This window comes from Pecten maximus, chromosome 13, assembly GCF_902652985.1.
Source record: "Pecten maximus chromosome 13, xPecMax1.1, whole genome shotgun sequence".
NCBI classification, from domain to species: Eukaryota; Metazoa; Mollusca; class Bivalvia; order Pectinida; family Pectinidae; genus Pecten; species Pecten maximus.
In genome coordinates this window covers 4,594,680-4,615,747 of record NC_047027.1, presented here as the reverse complement: position 1 = coordinate 4,615,747, position 21,068 = coordinate 4,594,680, and the positions used below count along the sequence as shown (strand labels likewise).

The 21,068-nt window shown below is 36.0% G+C and overlaps 1 protein-coding gene across 4 annotated transcripts in view; it reads left to right on the top strand.

Moving 5' to 3' along the window:
• The window catches only part of LOC117340273 (E3 ubiquitin-protein ligase TTC3-like), a 36,705-nt gene extending 16,423 nt beyond the window's left edge, over positions 1-20,282 (top strand). For 3 of the 4 annotated variants that reach the window (XM_033902034.1, XM_033902031.1, XM_033902035.1), the window contains exons 12-30: positions 305-359; positions 1,326-1,430; positions 1,820-1,876; positions 2,690-2,866; positions 3,407-3,487; positions 3,831-3,940; positions 4,417-4,540; positions 4,951-5,073; positions 5,484-5,591; positions 6,619-6,708; positions 7,466-7,536; positions 8,079-8,242; positions 8,917-9,041; positions 10,488-10,645; positions 12,216-12,332; positions 12,822-14,731; positions 15,551-15,690; positions 18,462-18,530; positions 20,177-20,282. In XM_033902034.1, coding sequence (XP_033757925.1) covers positions 305-359; positions 1,326-1,430; positions 1,820-1,876; positions 2,690-2,866; positions 3,407-3,487; positions 3,831-3,940; positions 4,417-4,540; positions 4,951-5,073; positions 5,484-5,591; positions 6,619-6,708; positions 7,466-7,536; positions 8,079-8,242; positions 8,917-9,041; positions 10,488-10,645; positions 12,216-12,332; positions 12,822-14,731; positions 15,551-15,582 — 3,607 coding nt within the window. In that variant the 3' untranslated portion in view covers positions 15,583-15,690; positions 18,462-18,530; positions 20,177-20,282. The remainder of the gene's footprint in view (positions 1-304; positions 360-1,325; positions 1,431-1,819; positions 1,877-2,689; positions 2,867-3,406; positions 3,488-3,830; positions 3,941-4,416; positions 4,541-4,950; positions 5,074-5,483; positions 5,592-6,618; positions 6,709-7,465; positions 7,537-8,078; positions 8,243-8,916; positions 9,042-10,487; positions 10,646-12,215; positions 12,333-12,821; positions 14,732-15,550; positions 15,691-18,461; positions 18,531-20,176) is intronic. The other variant, XM_033902033.1, reaches the window with a different exon arrangement.
• The last annotated feature ends 786 nt before the right edge of the window (positions 20,283-21,068 follow it).

Here is a 21,068-nt window from a genome sequence, read left to right as displayed (position 1 = left end):
AAAATGTGTTTGGTATGTGAAAAATATCTGTACGAATCTTGGTGTCTTAATTTTGTATGATAAACTTGCATTACATGTGTTATGGTTAAGGTAGATACGATGACATGGCCTGGAGCTTCATCTGATATTAAGGTTAATGTAGATACAATGACATGGCCTGGAGCTTCATCTGATATTAAGGTTAAGGTAGATACGATGACATGGCCCGTAGCTTAATCTGATAAGGTTAATGTAGATACAATGACATGGCCTGGAGCTTCATCTGATAATTTCTGTTAACTTACCATCATGTTCTGGTTTTCAGTGAGTTTGATAAGCAGCCAGTAGACTCTGTTCCAGAGGACACATCTTCTGATGAGGTAAGTGTTACCTTGAGTTTGCCCTGGTGTACAGATGGTACATGCTGTCTCCTAGCATGGAAGACTATAAATTTTGTCTCCCTCTGTCTTGTACGTACGTAAAGCCAGAGTTTGTCCGTGTTATAGCGGCTTCATTCTTTGAGGGATTTCGATCTTTGTACAATGATAAAGGATCATAATATCTTTTTTAAGTTTGAGTTTCAGGGTTTTTGGGTCAAGGTCACTGTTGCTATTTCTAACGGGGAGGAAATGTATGTCTCATTCTGAATCAATGACAATGTATTTATGCTATAGTAGCATAACATCACTTCAAATCTGATCAAATTCTGCTGGTCATGAATCAAGATTAAAGAGTCAAAGGTCGCCATGCAATAGGAGTAGTGGCATTAAGATTAAAGAGTCAAAGGTTGCCATGTGATAGGAGTAGTGGCATTAAGATTAAAGAGTCAAAGGTTGCCATGTGATAGGAGTAGTGGCATTAAGATTAAAGAGTCAAAGGTTGCCATGTGATAGGAGTAGTGGCATTAAGATTAAAGAGTCAAAGGTCGCCATGCAATAGGAGTAGTGGCAATCATGTCTTATAGACCTGTCTCAGTTTCTTACTTATGTCTCCCTTAACAGTTAACTCTGAAATAATAAAACCTGTCTCTAATTAGAAAAAAACAAAACCAGTCTGTAATTAGAAAACTAAAGATTGGTACTCTATTAAAACAAAACCATTCTCTAGTTGGAAAGCTAAAGATGGGTACACTTTTAAAGCAAAACCACTCTTTAATTAGAAAACTAAAGATTAGTACTCTATTAAAACAAAACCATTCTCTAGTTGGAAAGCTAAAGATGGGTAAACTTTTAAAGCAAAACCTGGCTTTGATTAGAAAACTTAAGATTGGTACTATATTTATGTTTTCAGTAATTAATGTGCAGACCTCATCATTGGTTTTATGTGGTGATATTTATGTGTTCAAGGACCCCCCAGAACTGGTCGACGACGACGATGATGATGAGGACGATGTTGAAGAGGTTGTTAAAAAGAACCAGAATGGGAAATATATCAAGGTGGATACTCAACTGGTAATATTTATATCTACGAGGAATCGTTAAAAAAATCACTCTAAATTTAACTTGTGAATGTATTATTAAAGTACAACAGTTGGCTGGTCAGGTAAGACGCTTGCTTTCATCTAGCTGGCTAGGGTCCAATATCCCGATTGAACATGAACAGGAATCACTTGTGTGATTACTTGCGTTTTCTCGGGTGCATGCTTCCATCCATGCCAGCAAGCTTGATTGATATAAGTGAATGTAGCTCTATACTTGTGTAATGTAATTGTGATATATGACACTTAATAGATAAATTGATTGATTGTAACTTGCTTCACAATTGTTGTAAAATAATTAAACATTTTTGAATAACAACACATTTATCTAATTTAGAAGTAACACTCGTGTTGATGTTTCAGGTGCCTCCTCCGGTTCTTGTACCAGAGGTCAAACAGAACGGACATGCGTCACCAAAGGTAGGGACTCTAAGTCAGTTCTAAAGGACTTGGGTCTGTTAAAAAAACCTTTTTCTATTAACCAAAGTAGCATTTCGGTTTTCAACAGTTGAAGACAACATATGAGACCATTATATTTTGAATAGTAAGTTTGTCTGCAGATTCCGAGATTTCTAGAATATAGATATGGACTTAAAAAATGAAACATGATAGTATTTTAAAATACAGTGGACTCAATTCAGTTACTGACTCGATTTTACATTTCAATACGAAAAGAAATAGAAGTACACAATATAAAAGTTGGTTGATGTAACAGAAGATTTCTTAATTTCTGGTACAGGTACAGTCTGTACAATGCTGTGTGTAGTGTCAGGTTCTAGACTCTCAGTGTTGTCCTGCCTGTATGGCTGAGTGTGCAAAACAACCTTATTCCCAAAGCATTTTTGCCGTATTTTCCACTAAAAGAAATGAAAAATTTCGAACTGAGAAAGAAAGAGTGTATCTGGCAAATATCACTTAAAATATGTAAGAAAAAAAAGGACAGTCAAGGGTCAAAGAGAAAATGATATGGCAGTGTTATGTGTACTACTGCCATATCAAAAATTTTCAAAATTCACATTTTCTATGCAAGCACCTGTGAGTCAGAGTTGGTGTGTGCCATCATGTAAAGCTAGAATTTATACTGAATTAGCTATAGAAAAACTGGTAAACACTCATAAACAAAAGTCTAGTTACTGACTAGGTTTTAACACAGAAGACTGGGAAAGTTTGTAGTAGAGGGAAAGAGGTTGTAGAATATTTTCTCCTACCCTAACAAATTGATCATAATTACAGGTTCATCAGAAAACCAACGGTAAGAAGAAGCCCGAGGTTCCAGTCAAAGCCTCAGAGATTGGCGAAATGAAGAAGCTTCTTGCCGATGGAAATGATGCTTATTCCAACGGTGTTCTAAAAAATGCAGTCACCATGTATGACAAGGCTTTAGATCTTGTAGGCCAGTACAAACCCAAGGTAGGTCATCACCTCAATCTATACTCAATAATTCAAATGGACAAATACGAGACTCATCACAAGATTTCAAACTCAGAATTATGAGAACTTTCCTACCCTCCTCTCATTTAGTTTGTATACCTCCCTGGTCCCATTTCATGTGAAAGATAAGTCCGCCTAGTATGAATGATAGAATGATTGTGCATGTCCTCTACTTATGTGTTAAAATTCAGGGCTTTTTCTGGCGGCTCTTTGGGGCCGTTATTGGGCCCCATTCCCAATTGAAGTTGTTTCATATTGAATCCTCATTCCCAAAAATGGCAGTTTACCCCTGGAAAAATCTCTCAATTCACAAATTTTCTTCCTAAAACTAGACAAAAAGAAGAAAAGGCCCTTTCCCAAACCAGTGGAAAAAGCCCTGTAATTACAAATATCTCTTCCACCCCCCCCCCCCCCCCCCCCAAATCAATATAATGTATGAAGAATCACTCCCTCCCATTGTCCTCATGTGTGTATTTAATATCACTACAGCTGCCATTAATATCTAATTTTATATTTCAGCATTTTGACATGGACCTCCATGATGTGGTCGCCCTCAAGTATGCCTGTGGGGAATCAGCTGTGTCTACCGGCACATACAAGGTCAGTTATCTCCCTTTGGTTTTTGTTGCGAACATAAGTAAAAACTTAAGAAAAAAAACAAGGAAATACTGAAATCAAGTTTAGAGATTTAAGAGACTAATTTTGTGTTATCAAATAAAATTCTCTTTTTACCTACATATCTGATAATGATCTCCCAAATCACTACATTCATGTGTAAAGATTATACACATTGAAAATTGCATTTGATATTAAACATATTAAACCTCTACTTTCACTTTGATATGATTTATTATGGACTGTATTATTAAGTCTCTACTTTCACTTTGATTTGATGATTTATTATGGACTGTATTTTTAAGTCTCTGCTTTCATTTTACTATAGTTTATTATGGAGGGTATGGAGAAGTTTGAAGACATTCTTGCTAACCATCCGGAGACAAAGTTCCCTCTTGCCCATTATGGTAGAGCTAAAGCATTTGTTGCTCTAAACAGGTATGGACATAGGTTTTGTTTCTGGATAATTATATTGTGTCTAGGAAAATTTCATTGAGACAATAAATGTTCAGTAATGATATCTAGTTTATAGTAATGTTCAATTCCTGAAAATATTTCAGTAGGAATACAGATCGCACATTTCACTGTAAAAATGACAAATCTTGAGCTTGGGAAATTCATGGGGAAAAAAACACGGATTTCACTAAAAATAAAATGTTTTATGGCTTTGGCAATTCGTAGGACTTAACATTTTTCTCCTTCAATAATTGGTTAAAATTGGCTAAAAAGTTTTGTCGAAGGTAAAATTTAAATTACATAAGAAACTGAATTCTTCATTAAAATCAGGACAGAAATCATTGGTTGAATTTTTGAAGGATCATTAGTCGAAAAAATAAAATTCTAACTGAGGAATCATGCATGTCGAAACTGGGAATAAACAAACATCATATAAAATGGGATAAATGTTTTTGTAGATTTTCTGAGGCGAAGGTACCATTAGCGGATGCATGGAAGATTACCAATAACACCAAACTCACCCCTGTCATGTGGCCAGGCACCAAAAACAAGATTGAGGAGAACACACACAATGTTCTTAAGGTAAGATTTCTAGACAACCAGAATCTACACTGGTGGATTATATAGGGACTTGTGAAATAGTAATGAAAGTACAAAGTCTTGTTTTCCCAACACTCACACTCTACATGGAAAACAGTCTTATTACCCTGATAAATAAACTTTGAGGTTTTGAATAATTGGGGAAAAAAGTATAGAATTTTTAAAAGTAAAATTCTTTATTTAGTGCACAATACTACATCTATATATATATTAAAGAATGATTACAGAAGTTACAATGTAATCAAGAGTCCCCAACACTGGTAGTCCATTCATCCTAAAAGATGGTTAATCATTATAAAGAAAAAAGTCACATTTTACAATGAAAGATCAACCTTTGATGTTCTACACTAAGAAATGCTGACAGTAAAAAATGAGCCACTTGTTGTTTCCAGAAACGCATTGAGCAGTTGAAATTACGATGTAAATACCCTCCACCAGCTGATGCACGTTGTCGTTACCATAGTGATGATGAAGACAAGAGGACGGTTATCTACTTAATGGATCCAGACTTCAAGGTAGATATTAGATTTCTGTGGGGTTTATAGTAATAGACATTTCATTCCTTATGATTTCTCCTGATGGTTTTCCATAGAAGTTTGATAATAAAGAAACATAAGGATGAAAAATATGTATTGTGTAGATGTCTTGTTCTAGTAGGACACCATGTTTAATTCCTGGTGTTGTGAAGGTTTTTCAGAAGTTTGATAATAAAAAGAAATAAAAATGAAAAATTAAAGTAAAAATAAAAATATTTTTGTGTTAATGAAATGTGTAATTCTATTAGTGTTAGGACAATAAATTTCATTGAATATTTGATTTTTATTAGATTTTATGTAAAAAGAAAAAAAGTGTTTGACAATTTGTCAGCAGAAAAAAAAGATAGTTTCAGGATGGTTTATAAGTGTGAGAGTTTGTTTTATTTCAGGGCTTTGTGAGGATTCGCTGTGGTTCCCAGTGTATCATAGAGTTCCACACTCAGTGCTGGAAGGTGTACAAGTGTAAATTTGGAGACATGGATCGGGTTGCAGACAAGGTAAATTTGTTAACTAGTACCTGATTCTGTGGTTGGTATTGTTAAGCGTTATCTTTAATTGACAATAAATTGTGAACTGATTTTGGAGCGGGATATTGTTAAGCATTATCTTTAATTGACAATAAATTGTGAACTGGTTTTGGGGCGGGGTATACTCCAACAATGTTAGAGGTTTTACACGGCGAGATACTTTTGACAGGCGCCGTGTAACCTCTAACTGCCCATAGCTGATTTTCCCGATGCTGACGATGAAATTTTCAAAGTTCGTATATTGAAAAAACATAGCGTGTCAACTTACATTTAAATGATCCACAGGGTCCAATATATATTTCTTTCCATAATCGAATGATTAAATGAGAATAATTTCGTAAAAAAAACACAAATTATGAAGTTTTCTTCTTCCGAAGCGGAGCAGAGCTCAAGCAGACAATACTGTCGGTAGTGATAGTAGAAATACCACGTGATTTGTCGGTTAATACAAAAATGGATTACAATCTCTGTCCTACAAGCGGAATACAACAAAGTCCGTATCATTTCGTTCCGTTTGAAATAATGACACCTATTTTGCATCAACCTTTAGGCAGCCATTTTTAAAAACGACTAGAAAAGTGCTACAACGACATGGGCATGTATTTTGTGTGTTATACACCGTATTATACTATATATTTGTGTCTGTGACATACATATGGGATAAATATTGCATACATGATACGTAGACATCGTTGTAATGACCTGTCAACCTCTTAAGAGTTTTTTTCAAGCATATTTAGTTCCGCCCGGATTTCGGGCGGAAACTGCATCAAAGAATTAGTGCTTCGGAAATAAGAGGTCGCAGTCGGCAAAATAATATCCGATAGAAAAAGAGCCGACCAGCGGCCTCTTATGTTATAGGAGTAGGGCGGGGTATTGTTAAGCGTTATCTTTAATTGACAATGGACTGTGATCTGATTTTGGGGCGGGGTATTGTTCAGACTTTGTTTGTGATTATTTTGTTTTCTGATACTACATGATAAAACATCGATTACAGGAGATGCTGGATAAGAATTGTCCCACACCAGAATGTCATGCTGTCATTATTAAGATTATTATATTCAAACAAGACAAAACCACAAAGGAGGTAAGTATGCCATTAGTGTAACAATCAGTCATGTTTTGTCAACACCTACATGAAAAAGTTAAATTTTCACATACTTTGAAGGCTGACCCTTTGGTTGCTGGGGATTGGATAACTATCTTACACTTGGTTGGGAACGACAGCTCACACTTGCTGTGACGTGACTCATAACAGCGTAGCGTCATCATTTTCTTTAGATGTCACAAATTGATAATGTCATCAAATCCAATGTACATTTTGTGGGTCAGTTATGATGGCACGATGAAATGATTTCACAACAGCTGAAGATTTGTGATGTTATTAGGTCAGTGAGAGAGTTAAGATTTGTGATGTTATTAAGTCAGTGAGAGAGTTAAGATTTGTGATGTTATTAAGTCAGTGAGAGAGTTAAGATTTGTGATGTTTTTAAGTCAGTGAGAGAGTCTGTTTTGTGGACATGGATATATCTCAACCCCTGTGTAAGAGTATAGCTGGCAAACACTCAGCAAGCCTCGTGCTGACAAACCAAACCCTTACACTTGGGTTGAGATATCCCTGTCCACCGAACTGAGCCACATATGCTGGATAGCAGTGTTATTTTCTTAGTTTTCTGACGGCCTCTGCCCACTTAAATTGTGAAATTTTAATATTATGGCAAAAATTTATTAACTTCAAATTAAGAGAAAAATCAGTCATCAGTTCCAATCAGAAGTACTATATGACCAATGTACACTAATCTGTCACTAATGAAGAAAACCTACAATTCTGTTAAATCTTCCAGATTGATTCCGACAAGAGTTACAAACCACCAGTAAAGCCTAGGATTCCTCCCAAAAAGCTGCCAGCTTGCAGGTATAGTGCTTACTTGGATAAGTATTGTTGTATTCTTAACACAAGCAAGGACATTATGGACAATAAATGGTTACTAGAAAGGGTCTATAATGGAACAAACTTAACAAGTGAAAAAATTATGATGTGTCGATAGAAAAGGTAATTTTGGTTAGTTATATGCTATGGAACAAACTGATAGCTTTCAGACAGTTCAGAATATTGTATACATCAAACCATTTTATATGGAATTTTTATGCATATTGAATTCTGATAGCTTTAAAAGGGTAAAAAAAGTTCTTTGCCTCGGACAGGAACCACCACAAAAATGATCTGTTACTCAATTAGTACCATATCATATTCCACATTTCCTCTGCCAGTGCATAGCATTGTTTTGTTTCTAGATTCTTCAATGGAATATCAATTTTACTGGAATATAGAGACCTAATTCAAGGAATTCTGTTTGAAGTTTTAGAAATAAAGTCCTAAAGAAGTAATTTTAATGTTGATAGAAAGTTCACTATTATAAATGTAATGAAGTTATAATGAGATATTTTTGTCCATAGTGAATACAAACTTAACCGAAAGATGGAGAGAAAAGAATTGAGGAAGAAAAGGAAGCGAGAACTAAAAGAGGAGACGGACGATTTAGTGGAGGATATTGATGCTATGTTAGGGGATAATAAAACAGAGGAGAAAACTGAGGTCAAACCAGCCCCAACTAAAACAGGTATACACAGAAAAAACAGCCCCAACTAAAACAGGTATACACAGAAAAAACAGCCCCAACTAAAACAGGTATACACAGAAAAAATCATCAAAACAACCAAATATATATATATGTATAAAGTTTTTGAGTTTCCTGATATACTGAGGTGTAGCAGAGACCTTGTGTCTTTATGTCTTGTTCACTAGACCCAGATTGTTTATTCATGTACACCTAAACACATGTTGAAAGGAAGTGTCAAGTCAAGAAAAAATATTCCCATTGAAGTTCCTCTCTACATCACATCTTTACGTAGATGCATGTATATGAATTATAATACAGTTATAGTCAGTTTCATCAAAATAAAAAAACTCGCCGAGACGGTGTATTCAAACTTATTTATAGTCAGTTTCATCAAAATGAAAAACTCTACAAGGACGGTGTATTCAAACTTAATTATTGTCAGCTTCATCAAAATGAAAACTACAGGACAGTGTAAACAATTTTGATTGTAGTCAATATCATCTAATTAATAAAACTCCCATTGACAATGTATTCAAACTTATATTTTAAAAAGTATTTCGAAGTTATAAGTGTAAATGATCTTGTGTTCTGCCTGTAGATGTTTTGACTTAGTAACACGGTTTTGTTTTTAGGTATTATTATTTTGTGTCGACTAACAGTGGTTTTATTGACAGTTGTGGGAGATACTACAGAAAAAGAGGAGAGTAAAGTAGAAGGTGCTGAGGTCGGGGAGGAAAAACCAAAACCAACAGCTGTACTCCGCCGGGATGATGATGACGACGACCTGGATAAATACAAGGTCTACATTTAAATAGTCTTTATATTATTGTAATACAAGGTCTATATTTATATAGTCATAATATTATTATAATACGAGATCTACATTTAAATAGTCTTTATATTATTGTAATACAAAGTCTTCATTTAAATAGTCTTTATATTATTGTAATACGAGGTCTATATTCAAATAGTCTTTATATTATTGTAATACGAGGTCTATATTCAAATAGTCTTTATATTATTGTAATACGAGGTCTATATTCAAATAGTCTTTATATTATTGTAATACAAAGTCTTCATTTAAATAGTCTTTATATTATTGTAATACGAGGTCTATATTCAAATAGTCTTTATATTATTGTAATACAAGGTCTACATTTAAATAGTCTTTATATTATTCTAATACAAGGTCTATATTTAAATAGTCTTTATATTATTGTTGTGTTATTGAGTGAAGATGCCAATGTCCTATTCTTACATTAACATATTATTAATTGAATCTCTATGTAAATGTAAGTTGAAGTATTTCAACTGTTTCCCAGTAAGATTGCTAGAAAATAGTAACAAGCAGGTCAACAGTCAAAGTTGTTGACTGGCATGAAACATTAAAAGTCACTGAAGCATTCAAATGATCATGATGAAGCGCCTCTCTGATCGTAATTGCCGATGTCTGATACATGATGATTTAGAGATATCATGCGAGGGTCTTCTATATCTGATATTTAAATGGCCTATATCTGATTATGTTTGGTTATTCAGGTAAAACAGTTTCATGACTTTGATATCAGTCAACAATAAACTTTTTTCATCTCAATGTTGGGACCAATATGTCAATTTTACCTGCTTTTGAGTCTCTCAATACCACTGTTAGATTTTTGTTGGACACAATAGTAAAAGAAAAGTGCCCCGCAGGAATCGTAGTCAGGTTTTCAGCATGATAATCCACAGCTCTACCATCTGAGCGAAAGAGTTATGCTCCGTCAGCTGAGAGATAGAGACCGTATCTAACACCATGCTACACATTAATACCTTATTACTGTCAGTCAGACCATGGCCACAGACACTTATACATTTATATTTGGTAATTATCACCTGAAGCTAAAATCCAAAATCCGCGATACCATACAGTACATGGTATATCTGAATATTGGATTTTAATGCGGGTTGTCAATTGCATATTGCTTGCGGCCTTGGGAAACAGATCAGCAGGTTGGTCCCAACACGTCGGGAAAGAGTTTTGACTGTTGACTGAATCGTCATACATAGAAATCCAATATTGGCTATGATATACTGTATTTATTGCAAAAACAGCAATTTTGATTCAGTAATAAGCTAGAAGTGGCCTTCCAAACTTTAATACAAAACATTTAAACTTGGGTAGGGAGCTTATCTCGGGACAAATATGGTATGAAGTCTATTGTTGAGGTTAGGATAGTTCTGGTATATCATTATTTATGCTCATCAGATTGCAAAGAAACAAAAGCCTAAAAAGAAGAAGGAACGAGAAAGGACAAAGCCAGTGTTACTGTCCCTGGAGGTGAACTTCTCTGACGACCATGAGAAACAGCTGTATGGGGAGCATAATGCTGATGAAGAGGAGGAACAACAACAGCAATATCGGAGGTCAGAGGTCAAAGTTATAAGTCAGGGAAAAGTAATACAGTGGAACTTCGTTAACTCGAACTCGGATAACTCGAATACCCCGCTTAACTCGAAGTACCTCGCCGGTCCCGGCCGAATTCTCTCTTTATCTTAGTAAACAAAACTCGGATAATTCGAATTCGGATAACTCGAAAAACTCGGATAATACGAAGTAAAAATTTGGTCCCAACAATAAAAATCCTACTTGAAATGTTCGAATAACTCGAAGTATAATTTTCGTCGATCGGTGGCAAACGCCGACATTTTTTAAAAACTTAATTCCGTTTGTAATACTGAACATATCGGCACTACTAACCTACATGCTATTATAAGTGTTTCATAAATTCATAAAAGAAATTGTCGGTTGAATCTTATAACAACAAGTCTTGGTGATAAAAAGTACTGCTTTACTTACATCAGGTAATTTTCCCAAGGCGGTCGCCGATATCAGTACACACGATAGTCAACAACTCATCTACCCGTTTGCTCAAGCGGAACTAATCTCTGACACACCGGTAGATCTACCCGGCTAATGTTTTTACAGGTGTAGAAATGACACAGTCACCGGCGCCTATTAAATCTTTAAACTGCTGAAACAATAGCGTAATTACTGCCGAGGTGTTCAGAGTACAACTGTAACGGTCAGTGCTGTCTATTAAATCGGGTAAAACGCCAACTCAGTTACAGTAACATTTTATACGCACATGCGCAGCCCAACTTCCGGTGCTAATACACATGGAAATGGCGTGGTTATCAATAAAAAGTAAGTAGGCCGATCAAACAGTATTTTATATATGTCCAATAAAAGGTAATGGTTCTGTTACGTTTTGTATGCAATCTGTGTTAAACTTAAACGGTTATTTGTTTTGACATTAATAACTTGTTATTTTGTAGAATTCCGTTTTATCGTTTACCTTTTGCAAACATGACTTGCACATCAGATCGTTATTGAAGTGACTAAGTGAAAGAACCTTTATCGTGACTCTATATCGGCAAAACTACACCAAATTACAAGTGACATAATGAAACATTACATATGTATTTACATGTATTGACCAGTCTTCACACTAAACTGATGAGCGACAGAGCGAAGTTATAATGATTATATAATGTTGACAAATATTGACCAAACTTTTCACCAAATACGACAACTCGCTTAATTCGAACACTCGGATAACTCGAAGTTTTTTCGTGGTCCCGTCGACTTCGAGTTAACGAAGTTCCACTGTATATTCATACATTAAAAGTCGGTCATAGAAAACAGTGAAATGGTAAATTTGGATTTGACCTTAAAATTCTAAGATTAAGTCTTTTGTCTGTTTCATTATTGAAAGTTTTAGACACTTAAATTAAAAACATTTACATCTAATATTGATAAATTGCAAACTCAGAAATATACAACATAAAACAGTTTTCACACATTGATAAACATCAGTAGGTTTAACTAACCTTGAGGTAAAATCCACAGGTGAAGACAAACACATGCTTTGCTGATGCTGACTTTAGCAGTGTACACTTAACTGTCTGATATTACATGTATTAACTTCAGCAGAGGCGGACGTGAACCCTTCTCCGTACCTAACAACCTTGAACACTCAGTGAATGTCTTTGAACGGTCCTATCACAAACATGAGATTCCTTTTGATGACATCACAGAAAACCTTTTTGTGTAAGTGTTCTTATATATTATGTTGGAAATGATACATAGTAGTTATGTTTATATATTTTATGTTGTCTAGTAGCTCATATGAATATTTACAGAGATTATAGATATATATTCATTGTGGACCCCAAACTAACTAAATGTGCCTTTACCACTTTTTAGTTAAAAAATAGCTGTTACCCTTTATGTGGCCTAAACCTATTTTCTGTAAAACAATTATATAGAGTTGAACCTTTATTGATTTATTAAGATAACAAAAGCAAATTTCTAGAGTTCAAAGATGCCCTTTATGGGGCTCATACATTTTTGCTATAAACTACTCCTTAATTTTGATATCTCTTGTTTGTAAATTAGAAAAAAAAGAAAAAAAACCTGTTAATTTGTGTTCAAGTTTTTTATCATAATATTTTGATCAAAATTATAACATAAAAAAAAATTCAGAGCATTTACAAAAAAATTTAAGAATGCTTTACTTTATATATATATATTTTTTAGGTTCTTCGAAGATTTGTTACGGGCTCATGGACCTCTTCATGTTGAGGATACTAAAATAACCTCTATGTTTGAAGATTTCCCACCGGAGGCAAAGGATCGTGTGACAAAGGTTGGCGGACTAAGTCAGTTCTTACAACAGTCAAAGAAATTTGCAATGATTGACAGCATTGTGTGTTTGTTGGTCGACGCTGGTAAAGCACGTTCAATTTCTTTGGCTCGGGACAAATCTAAGAATGCCATTTTTGGTGGAAAGAGTGATACTTTAAATCCAAATGCTATGGAATTTGAACCTAAACAAAGACCGAATGCATGGAATGTCAAAAGGGGGGATAACTCTGACAATAAAAATGTAGGCAGTAAAAGTGAAAATGAATCGAAAACAATAGAGACTGCTAGTACACGTTTGTTTCCAGAGAAAGCTACTTATAAGAAAGGTGGAGGTATAGATTGCTTGGACGATTTTAGTTTAAATAGTCCTGTGAAGTATGCAAAGCCTGAATCAAGGATGCATGACCTGGATAGTCTGGATTCTATCGACGATATTGATATTTTTAAGCGACCTAAAGGAAACAACTCTATGGATGCATGTGAAGACATTCGTTGGACATCGGAAAATGATACCGAGAGTGTGAAAAGCAGTATATCTGACAGGGAAAGCATAAGTAGTCGCGGGGACTTGTTTGAGGGGCGGGGGTTAGACGACCGACAGGACCTTCCTGGTAAGATCCTCAGTGTGGATAGTAAGATAGACTTAATGAGCCGAAGCAGCTCTAGGTCCGATGTTAGTGATCGCAATAGTGATATATCTGATCTAATGACTAAATCTTATAAAAGTGATCAACGTTTCAGTTCCATTGATAAATCAGACGTTTCAGAAATGATGGCCAACACATATAGTGGGCCTGGTGATGGTTCGTCACCAAGGATGTCGCCCGGCCCCACATCCTGGCCAGCGCCAGGTTCTCCTGCTGTCAGACAGGGCTTTGGTCCCATTGGGTCGCCAGTCCCATCTGCTACAGATAGCTCACCTAGTTCTGTTGTTGTGAACAGACCCGCCCCTCTAGGCTCGCCTCTAGTTAATGTGTCTCGACGCACGGAGGTCTCACCTTCCGTATCGCCAGTTGTGATTCGCCCTCCTCCGATTGGACTAAATTTCGGCCACACACTAAAGGAGGAAGTTACTATGGCTACACAAAAGGAATGCCAGCGCATGGACAATAAATTTGTGAAGGAGCTGGCCAACGATACAGTGGAGGAGATGTTGATGAACGGCATGATCCGTGAATCAGATCGGACCAAGACTCTAGAACAAGTCAGCCAAGATATTTGGCAGGATATGAGTTCACAGAAAAACATGGGTCCACCTCCAACAAAAACCAAGAAAAGTATGGTAGATCAGTATATGAAAAACCATTATGAGAAAAAGAAGGGTTATTCGATGAATGTGACAGGGTTCCCATCTGTGACGACCAGCAGTATTTGGTCGACAGGTGATGATTCTATCAAGAATTCCAACCTTTCCTATTCCTCATTTCCCCCACCACCTATTGCCATGCCACCATCTTTGTCTGCATACTCTCCCTACACCACTATGAACTTCAGTATGGGACAGACAAGTTCCACATCCCCCGGTATGTTTACACAGCCCTCACCATTGTCCCACAACTACCCTGGCACCAAGCCTCCTCTTCAACCTTTTACAACTCACACCGTCACGGCCACAATGGCTGTTCAAGTTTCCGTGGAAACCAGGACGGCTAGTACCCTGACTGACCCTTATGAGCCCTACAAGGAGGACATGTTGCGAGCTGTTAGGGAGAGAGACCACCTACAAGAGGGAGCTACTTATTGCTACAAAAAAATTACAGGACCTAACAATATTGCTTCAAAAACGAAATCAGGATTACCAGGTAAGTCAAAAACAAAATTATTTCTATGATCTTATTCTCATCAAAGTTAAAGGGGCATTCCTTCGTTTGATTAAAGTTTATAGGCCGTCAAAATTAAACTTACTGGAAAATATGCATTTTTTCAAAGTAGTAAAATTTATAATCATTACATTAATTTCTGAGACAGTTTTACTTTCAAGATAAACCAAAGTTCTTCGAGTATTAAGTCCTGAAATTTCTTAATTTGACCCGAAGTATCACTAATTACTGCAAAGACATACGGTATTATTTGTGTATGATGCACCTTTTTCTTGTACATTTCGGCATTAATTTCTTTACATGTAGGCACAAACACTCATATAATCATCGTTCAGACATAGATTCCATCAATAGAAATTGTGCATGTTTCTGATGTCTGAAAGAAGGAATGACCTTTGAAAAAATGATCCTTTTTAATTTTATGTTTTATTGTTATACCCTGTTAGGAGAGAAAGTTGGATATTTCTACTCAAGTATTTTCAGTTACAGATCAGAAATGATAGATAAATCTACAGTAATAAAAATCATATATGCAATTTCATTATTCTGCAATAAGATTGACCCGTATTTTGAATCAAAGTGTTACAGTATTAATACATAGTAAGACCTAACTACAGTGATAACATCTTTCAGGCAATAAACCCAAACTTAAATATGAAAGTTTGGTTCTACAACATTTACCCCAGTAAATACAGTAATTGCCAATCTTGTGTTTCTGATGTATTTATACATAAAAAATACACTATGCATATGTAAGAACATATGTACAAAACATAATCTTTTACGTTTATGCTATGACAGAACATGGAAATAGACTTGAACAACAGGAGTGAGATATTTGAGAAGAATCAGAAGGTCTTTGAGGAGAAGTATACAGCCATGATTGGGGAGCTGAGTCGTCTCCAACAGCAGTTGTCTCACAGTCACGAGGAAATTAACAGGTGAGAGTACACCTGTACTGGTGATTATCTCACAGTCACGAGGAAATTAACAGGTGAGAATACACCTGTATCCAGGTGAGAGTACAACTTTACCTGTGATTATCTCACAGTCACGAGGTAATTAACAGGTGAGAATACACCTGTACTGGTGATTATCTCACAGTCACGAGGTAATTAACAGGTGAGAATACACCTGTACCCAGGTGAGAGTAGGCCTGTACTCAGGTGAGAATACACTTGTCATTTACTGGTGATTATCTCACAGTCATGAGGAAATTAACAGGTGAGAGTAAACCTGTACTGGTGATTATCTCAGTCACGAGGAAATTAACAGGTGAGAGTACAACTTAGCCTGTCATTATCTCACAGTCACGAGGTAATTAACAGGTGAGAGTACAACTTTACCTGTGATTATCTCACAGTCACGAGGTAATTAACAGGTGAGAGTACAACTTTACCTGTCATTATCTCACAGTCACGAGGAAATCAACAGGTGAGAGTACAACTTTACCTGTGATTATCTCACAGTCACGAGGTAATTAACAGGGGAGAGTACACCTGTACTCAGGTGAGAATACACTTGTCATTTATTGGTGATTATCTCACAGTCACGAGGTAATTAACAGGTGAGAGTACAACTTTACCTGTCATTATCTCACAGTCACGAGGTAATTAACAGGTGAGAATACAACTTTACCTGTCATTATCTCACAGTCACGAGGTAATTAACAGGTGAGAATACAACTTTACCTGTCATTATCTCACAGTCACGAGGTAATTAACAGGTGAGAGTACAACTTTACCTGTCATTATCTCACAGTCACGAGGTAATTAACAGGTGAGAGTACAACTTTACCTGTCATTATCTCACAGTCACGAGGTAATTAACAGGTGAGAGTACAACTTAGCCTGTGATTATCTCACAGTCACGAGGTAATTAACAGGGGAGAGTACACCTGTACTCAGGTGAGAATACACTTGTCATTTATTGGTGATTATCTCACAGTCACGAGGAAATTAACAGGTGAGAGTACAACTTTACCTGTCATTATCTCACAGTCATGAGGAAATTAACAGGTGAGAGTACAACTTTACCTGTCATTTTCTCACAGTCACGAGGAAATCAACAGGTGAGAGTACAACTTTACCTGTCATTATCTCACAGTCACGAGGAAATCAACAGGTGAGAGTACAACTTTACCTGTGATTATCTCACAGTCACGAGGAAATTAACAGGTGAGAGTACAACTTTACCTGTGATTATCTCACAGTCACGAGGAAATCAACAGGTGAGAGTACGACTTTACCTGTCATTATCTCACAGTCACGAGGAAATCAACAGGTGAGAGTACAACTTTACCTGTGATTATCTCACAGTCACGAGGAAATCAACAGGTGAGAGTACAACTTTACCTGTGATTATCTCACAGTCACGAGGAAATCAACAGGTGAGAGTACAACTTTACCTGTGATTATCTCACAGTCACGAGGAAATCAACAGGTGAGAGTACACCTGTACTGGTGATTATCTCAGTCACGAGGAAATCAACAGGTGAGAATACAACTTTACCTGTGATTATCTCACAGTCACGAGGAAATCAACAGGTGAGAGTACACCTGTACTGGTGATTATCTCAGTCACGAGGAAATCAACAGGGGAGAGTACAACTTTACCTGTCATTATCTCACAGTCACGAGGTAATTAACAGGTGAGAGTACAACTTTACCTGTGATTATCTCACAGTCACGAGGAAATCAACAGGGGAGAGTACAACTTTACCTGTGATTATCTCAGTTAAGAGATTTTAAAAAGTGAGTTAACGGTTGGGAAAAGAGATGCCTTCTTTATGGTTAAAACCAGTGCATAATGATATTATTGTGAATGTATGTGATGAGCAGGTGTTATGTCAGCTGGTCCCCAAGTTGATGTTTGTCTATGCGTGACTGTAATTGGGGTAGTCTACACTTGGTCAAGTCAGACATATTTCACGTGCTTATACAGGTTGATCATAGACTACACTTGCCATTGTCATCAATATAGATATTGAATATATAACATTGTGTATTCGGTCGTCTTTCACAACAATAAATATTGACCAAATATTCAGATTCTTTGATTTCCTTGTATAACATGACACATCGGATAGTACAATGATACCATTATTTCAGTCAACCAGATATATATATATTGATCTACATTTCATGGTATATCATTAAATAATAGCATGAGTCAAAGAAGTAATATTAAGGTAATAATCCAGGTAACGCTGGATCCTTACAAAGGTTTGTCTGCAGGATACGAATTACTTGAAATGTTAATATGGGGCAAAGTAATTCTAACAGTGTGGACATGAAAAATGTCAATTTTTCTAGGCAATCCACCCCTTTGTCAAGACACAGAGAATACAAATACAATCACATGATATATAAACAGTACTAGAAAATACAATTAGATACAGTAAGACTAGTATTTTGGGTAGTAGTTGAAATAACAACCATGAACCCTTTGGCTGACCTGGGCCGAAGGTGGTGGCTAGCGTTACAGGTACAAAGCCATGTTCTATGATGGAACACTATGTGACCAAAAGCCAAGGCATTTGAACGTGTTGGATATTTTCAAATGTCTTGGCTGTTGGTCACAAAGGGTTCCGTCATAGAACATTGCATTTTCTATGAAAATCTTCATGTGTATCCTTGCTATAAACTGTCTTGAAATGTCTAAGAAATCTCTGGTGAATTACTGAGACATTTAATGTGTTGATGCATTTCAGGTACCAGGGCAAAATGCAGGAAGCTGAAAAGAAGATGACTTTATATGATAAAGCTCTTAAAGAGGACAAGTGAGTTTTCATCCCTTACAGATCTTATGGTGACGGTGATGTTTTCATCCCTGACAGATCTTATAATGACAGTGATGTTTTCATCCCCGACAGATCTTATGATGACTGTGATGTTTTCATCCCTGACAGATCTTATGATGACGGTGATGTTTTCATCCCTGACAGATCTTATTATGACGGTGATGTTTTCATCCCTGACAGATCTTATGATGACAGTGATGTTTTCATCCCTGACAGATCTTATAATGACAGTGATGTTTTCATCCCTGACAGATCTCATGATGACGACGATGTTTTCATCCCTGACAGATCTTATGATGACAGTGATGTTTTCATCCCTGACAGATCTTATAATGACGGTGATGTTTTCATCCCTGACAGATCTTATAACGACAGTGATGTTTTCATCCCTGACAGATCTTATGATGACAGTGATGTTTTCATCCCTGACAGATCTCATGATGACGGCGATGTTTTTATCCCTGACAGATTTTATTATGACGGTGATGTTTTCATCCCTGACAGATCTTATTATGACAGTGATATTTTCCTCCCTGACAGATCTTATAATGACAGTGATGTTTTCATCCCTGACAGATCTTATGATGACGACGATGTTTTCATCCCTGACAGATCTTATAATGACAGTGATGTTTTCATCCCTGACAGATCTTATAATGACAGTGATGTTTTCCTCCCTGACAGATCTTATGATGACAGTGATTTAAGTTCTGTCGTCCTTGGTCTGTACAGTCCTAAACATTTCCTGTTACCACTTTTGTATGTCCCCATATATACTACTTAGTCAAGCTTATATATCTAGGTTTTAACCCTGTTCTGTCCACCATAGCATCTGCTGCCACAATATAGGTTAAAGACATTTTGGAAATCTTTTCGTCGTTTGTAGAGGTAAAAAAACCAGTAATGATACAGGCTCCTTTTATCATATGACATCCTAATAGATCAACAGATTTAATGGTTTTAGTAAAATTACAACAATTGCTCTGAGGTATACGTGTTCTTGATAAGTGAATATTAAACATCAGAAATTGATGTAATGGAACATGTAGTAACAATGTAATGTATGACTATTTATGGAAGAAAAAAATACCCAATTGCAGTTTCTTCAATACTGAAGAATCTAAATTAACAAATGTTGCTTACCCTTGGTCCCTAGTTTTACATTTTAAGTTTTGGGACTAATCACGGCAACAGAAGTTTTAATTGTGAATGAGTTTATGCCCAAAGATAAGTCTCGGACCACAAGTAAGTCAGTACCTCTTTCTCCCAAACTTAACAATAGGGGAGGATTGATACGGTACTACATTTTCCTGAAACAAGTAACAGAGATATAAGAGATGAAAAGTACAGGCGATTAGAATAGGTCACTTGAAACTTCTTCTCAGGTGACCTAAAAAGTCAAAACAAAAAAACCTTTAACAATAGGGGAGGGGATTTATTTGAGGATTGATATGGTACTATAGTTTCCTGAAACAAGTAACAGAGATATAAGAGATGAAAAGTGAACAAAAGACAAACCATGTCTAGAACTAATAACAACTGTATGATGGGGATCTCTTTGTTTTATCAATGTGACGATCTGGATTCTGGGAGGATTTTACGTGATGAATGCTTTTCTGTTACAGAGACCAAATTATGAAGATTACAGCAGAGAAGGATGAAGCCATAGCAATATCTAAGACATCTAAGAAGTCACATGACCAGGATATTGCACGAGCCACCAGTGCCGAGGTTAGTCTCCGCAATAGATGTAATATCACGACCCACCAAAGTTCAATCTAGCAAAATGTGGACAGGTAGAGGTCGTAGGTCATAGCTTTATTTGAGAAATTATTGACCGTTACAATTGTAGGTATGGAAGCAGAGAAAAACTGATACTTTTAAAAGAAATTATTAATAGAAGCTGTTTGTTGATTAATCACAAGGAGAAATCTGAAAACAGAAATAATGGAGATTGAGGTCGGACGTGATGTCGTAGCTTTGTTGTAGTTAGATATTATTGACTGTATATCAGGTGTGGGTATTTAGAAAAAGAGAAAACTGTGATCCTTTAAATTTTTAAATCTACTTTTATCATTAAATTATGTAATCAACTGTTTTACATTTAGAGGTATTGAGCATTAAAGAAAACTATGATATATACAATACATGTATGCATGATATCAATAGTATTTTTTTGACTAACTTACAAATGGAGGTATTGAGGTTCAAAGGAAACTAAGATATTGTTTTTTTAATCGATATTATTTTGTTGACTGACTTACAAATGGAGGTATTGAGGTTCAAAGAAAACTGAGATATTGTATGATACCATTTATTAATTTATTATTATTTCGTTGACTGACTTACAGGTGGAGGTATTGAAGCTGAGAAAACAATTTACTCTGTCAATGTTAGAGCGTAGTCAGAAAGAAGCAGATTTCCACCAACGAAGACTTGGATCAATGATCCAAAAGTAAGTAACTGGTTAAGTTAGGGGTATATTTCACCTGACATGTTACTGAGAAAAGAAATACT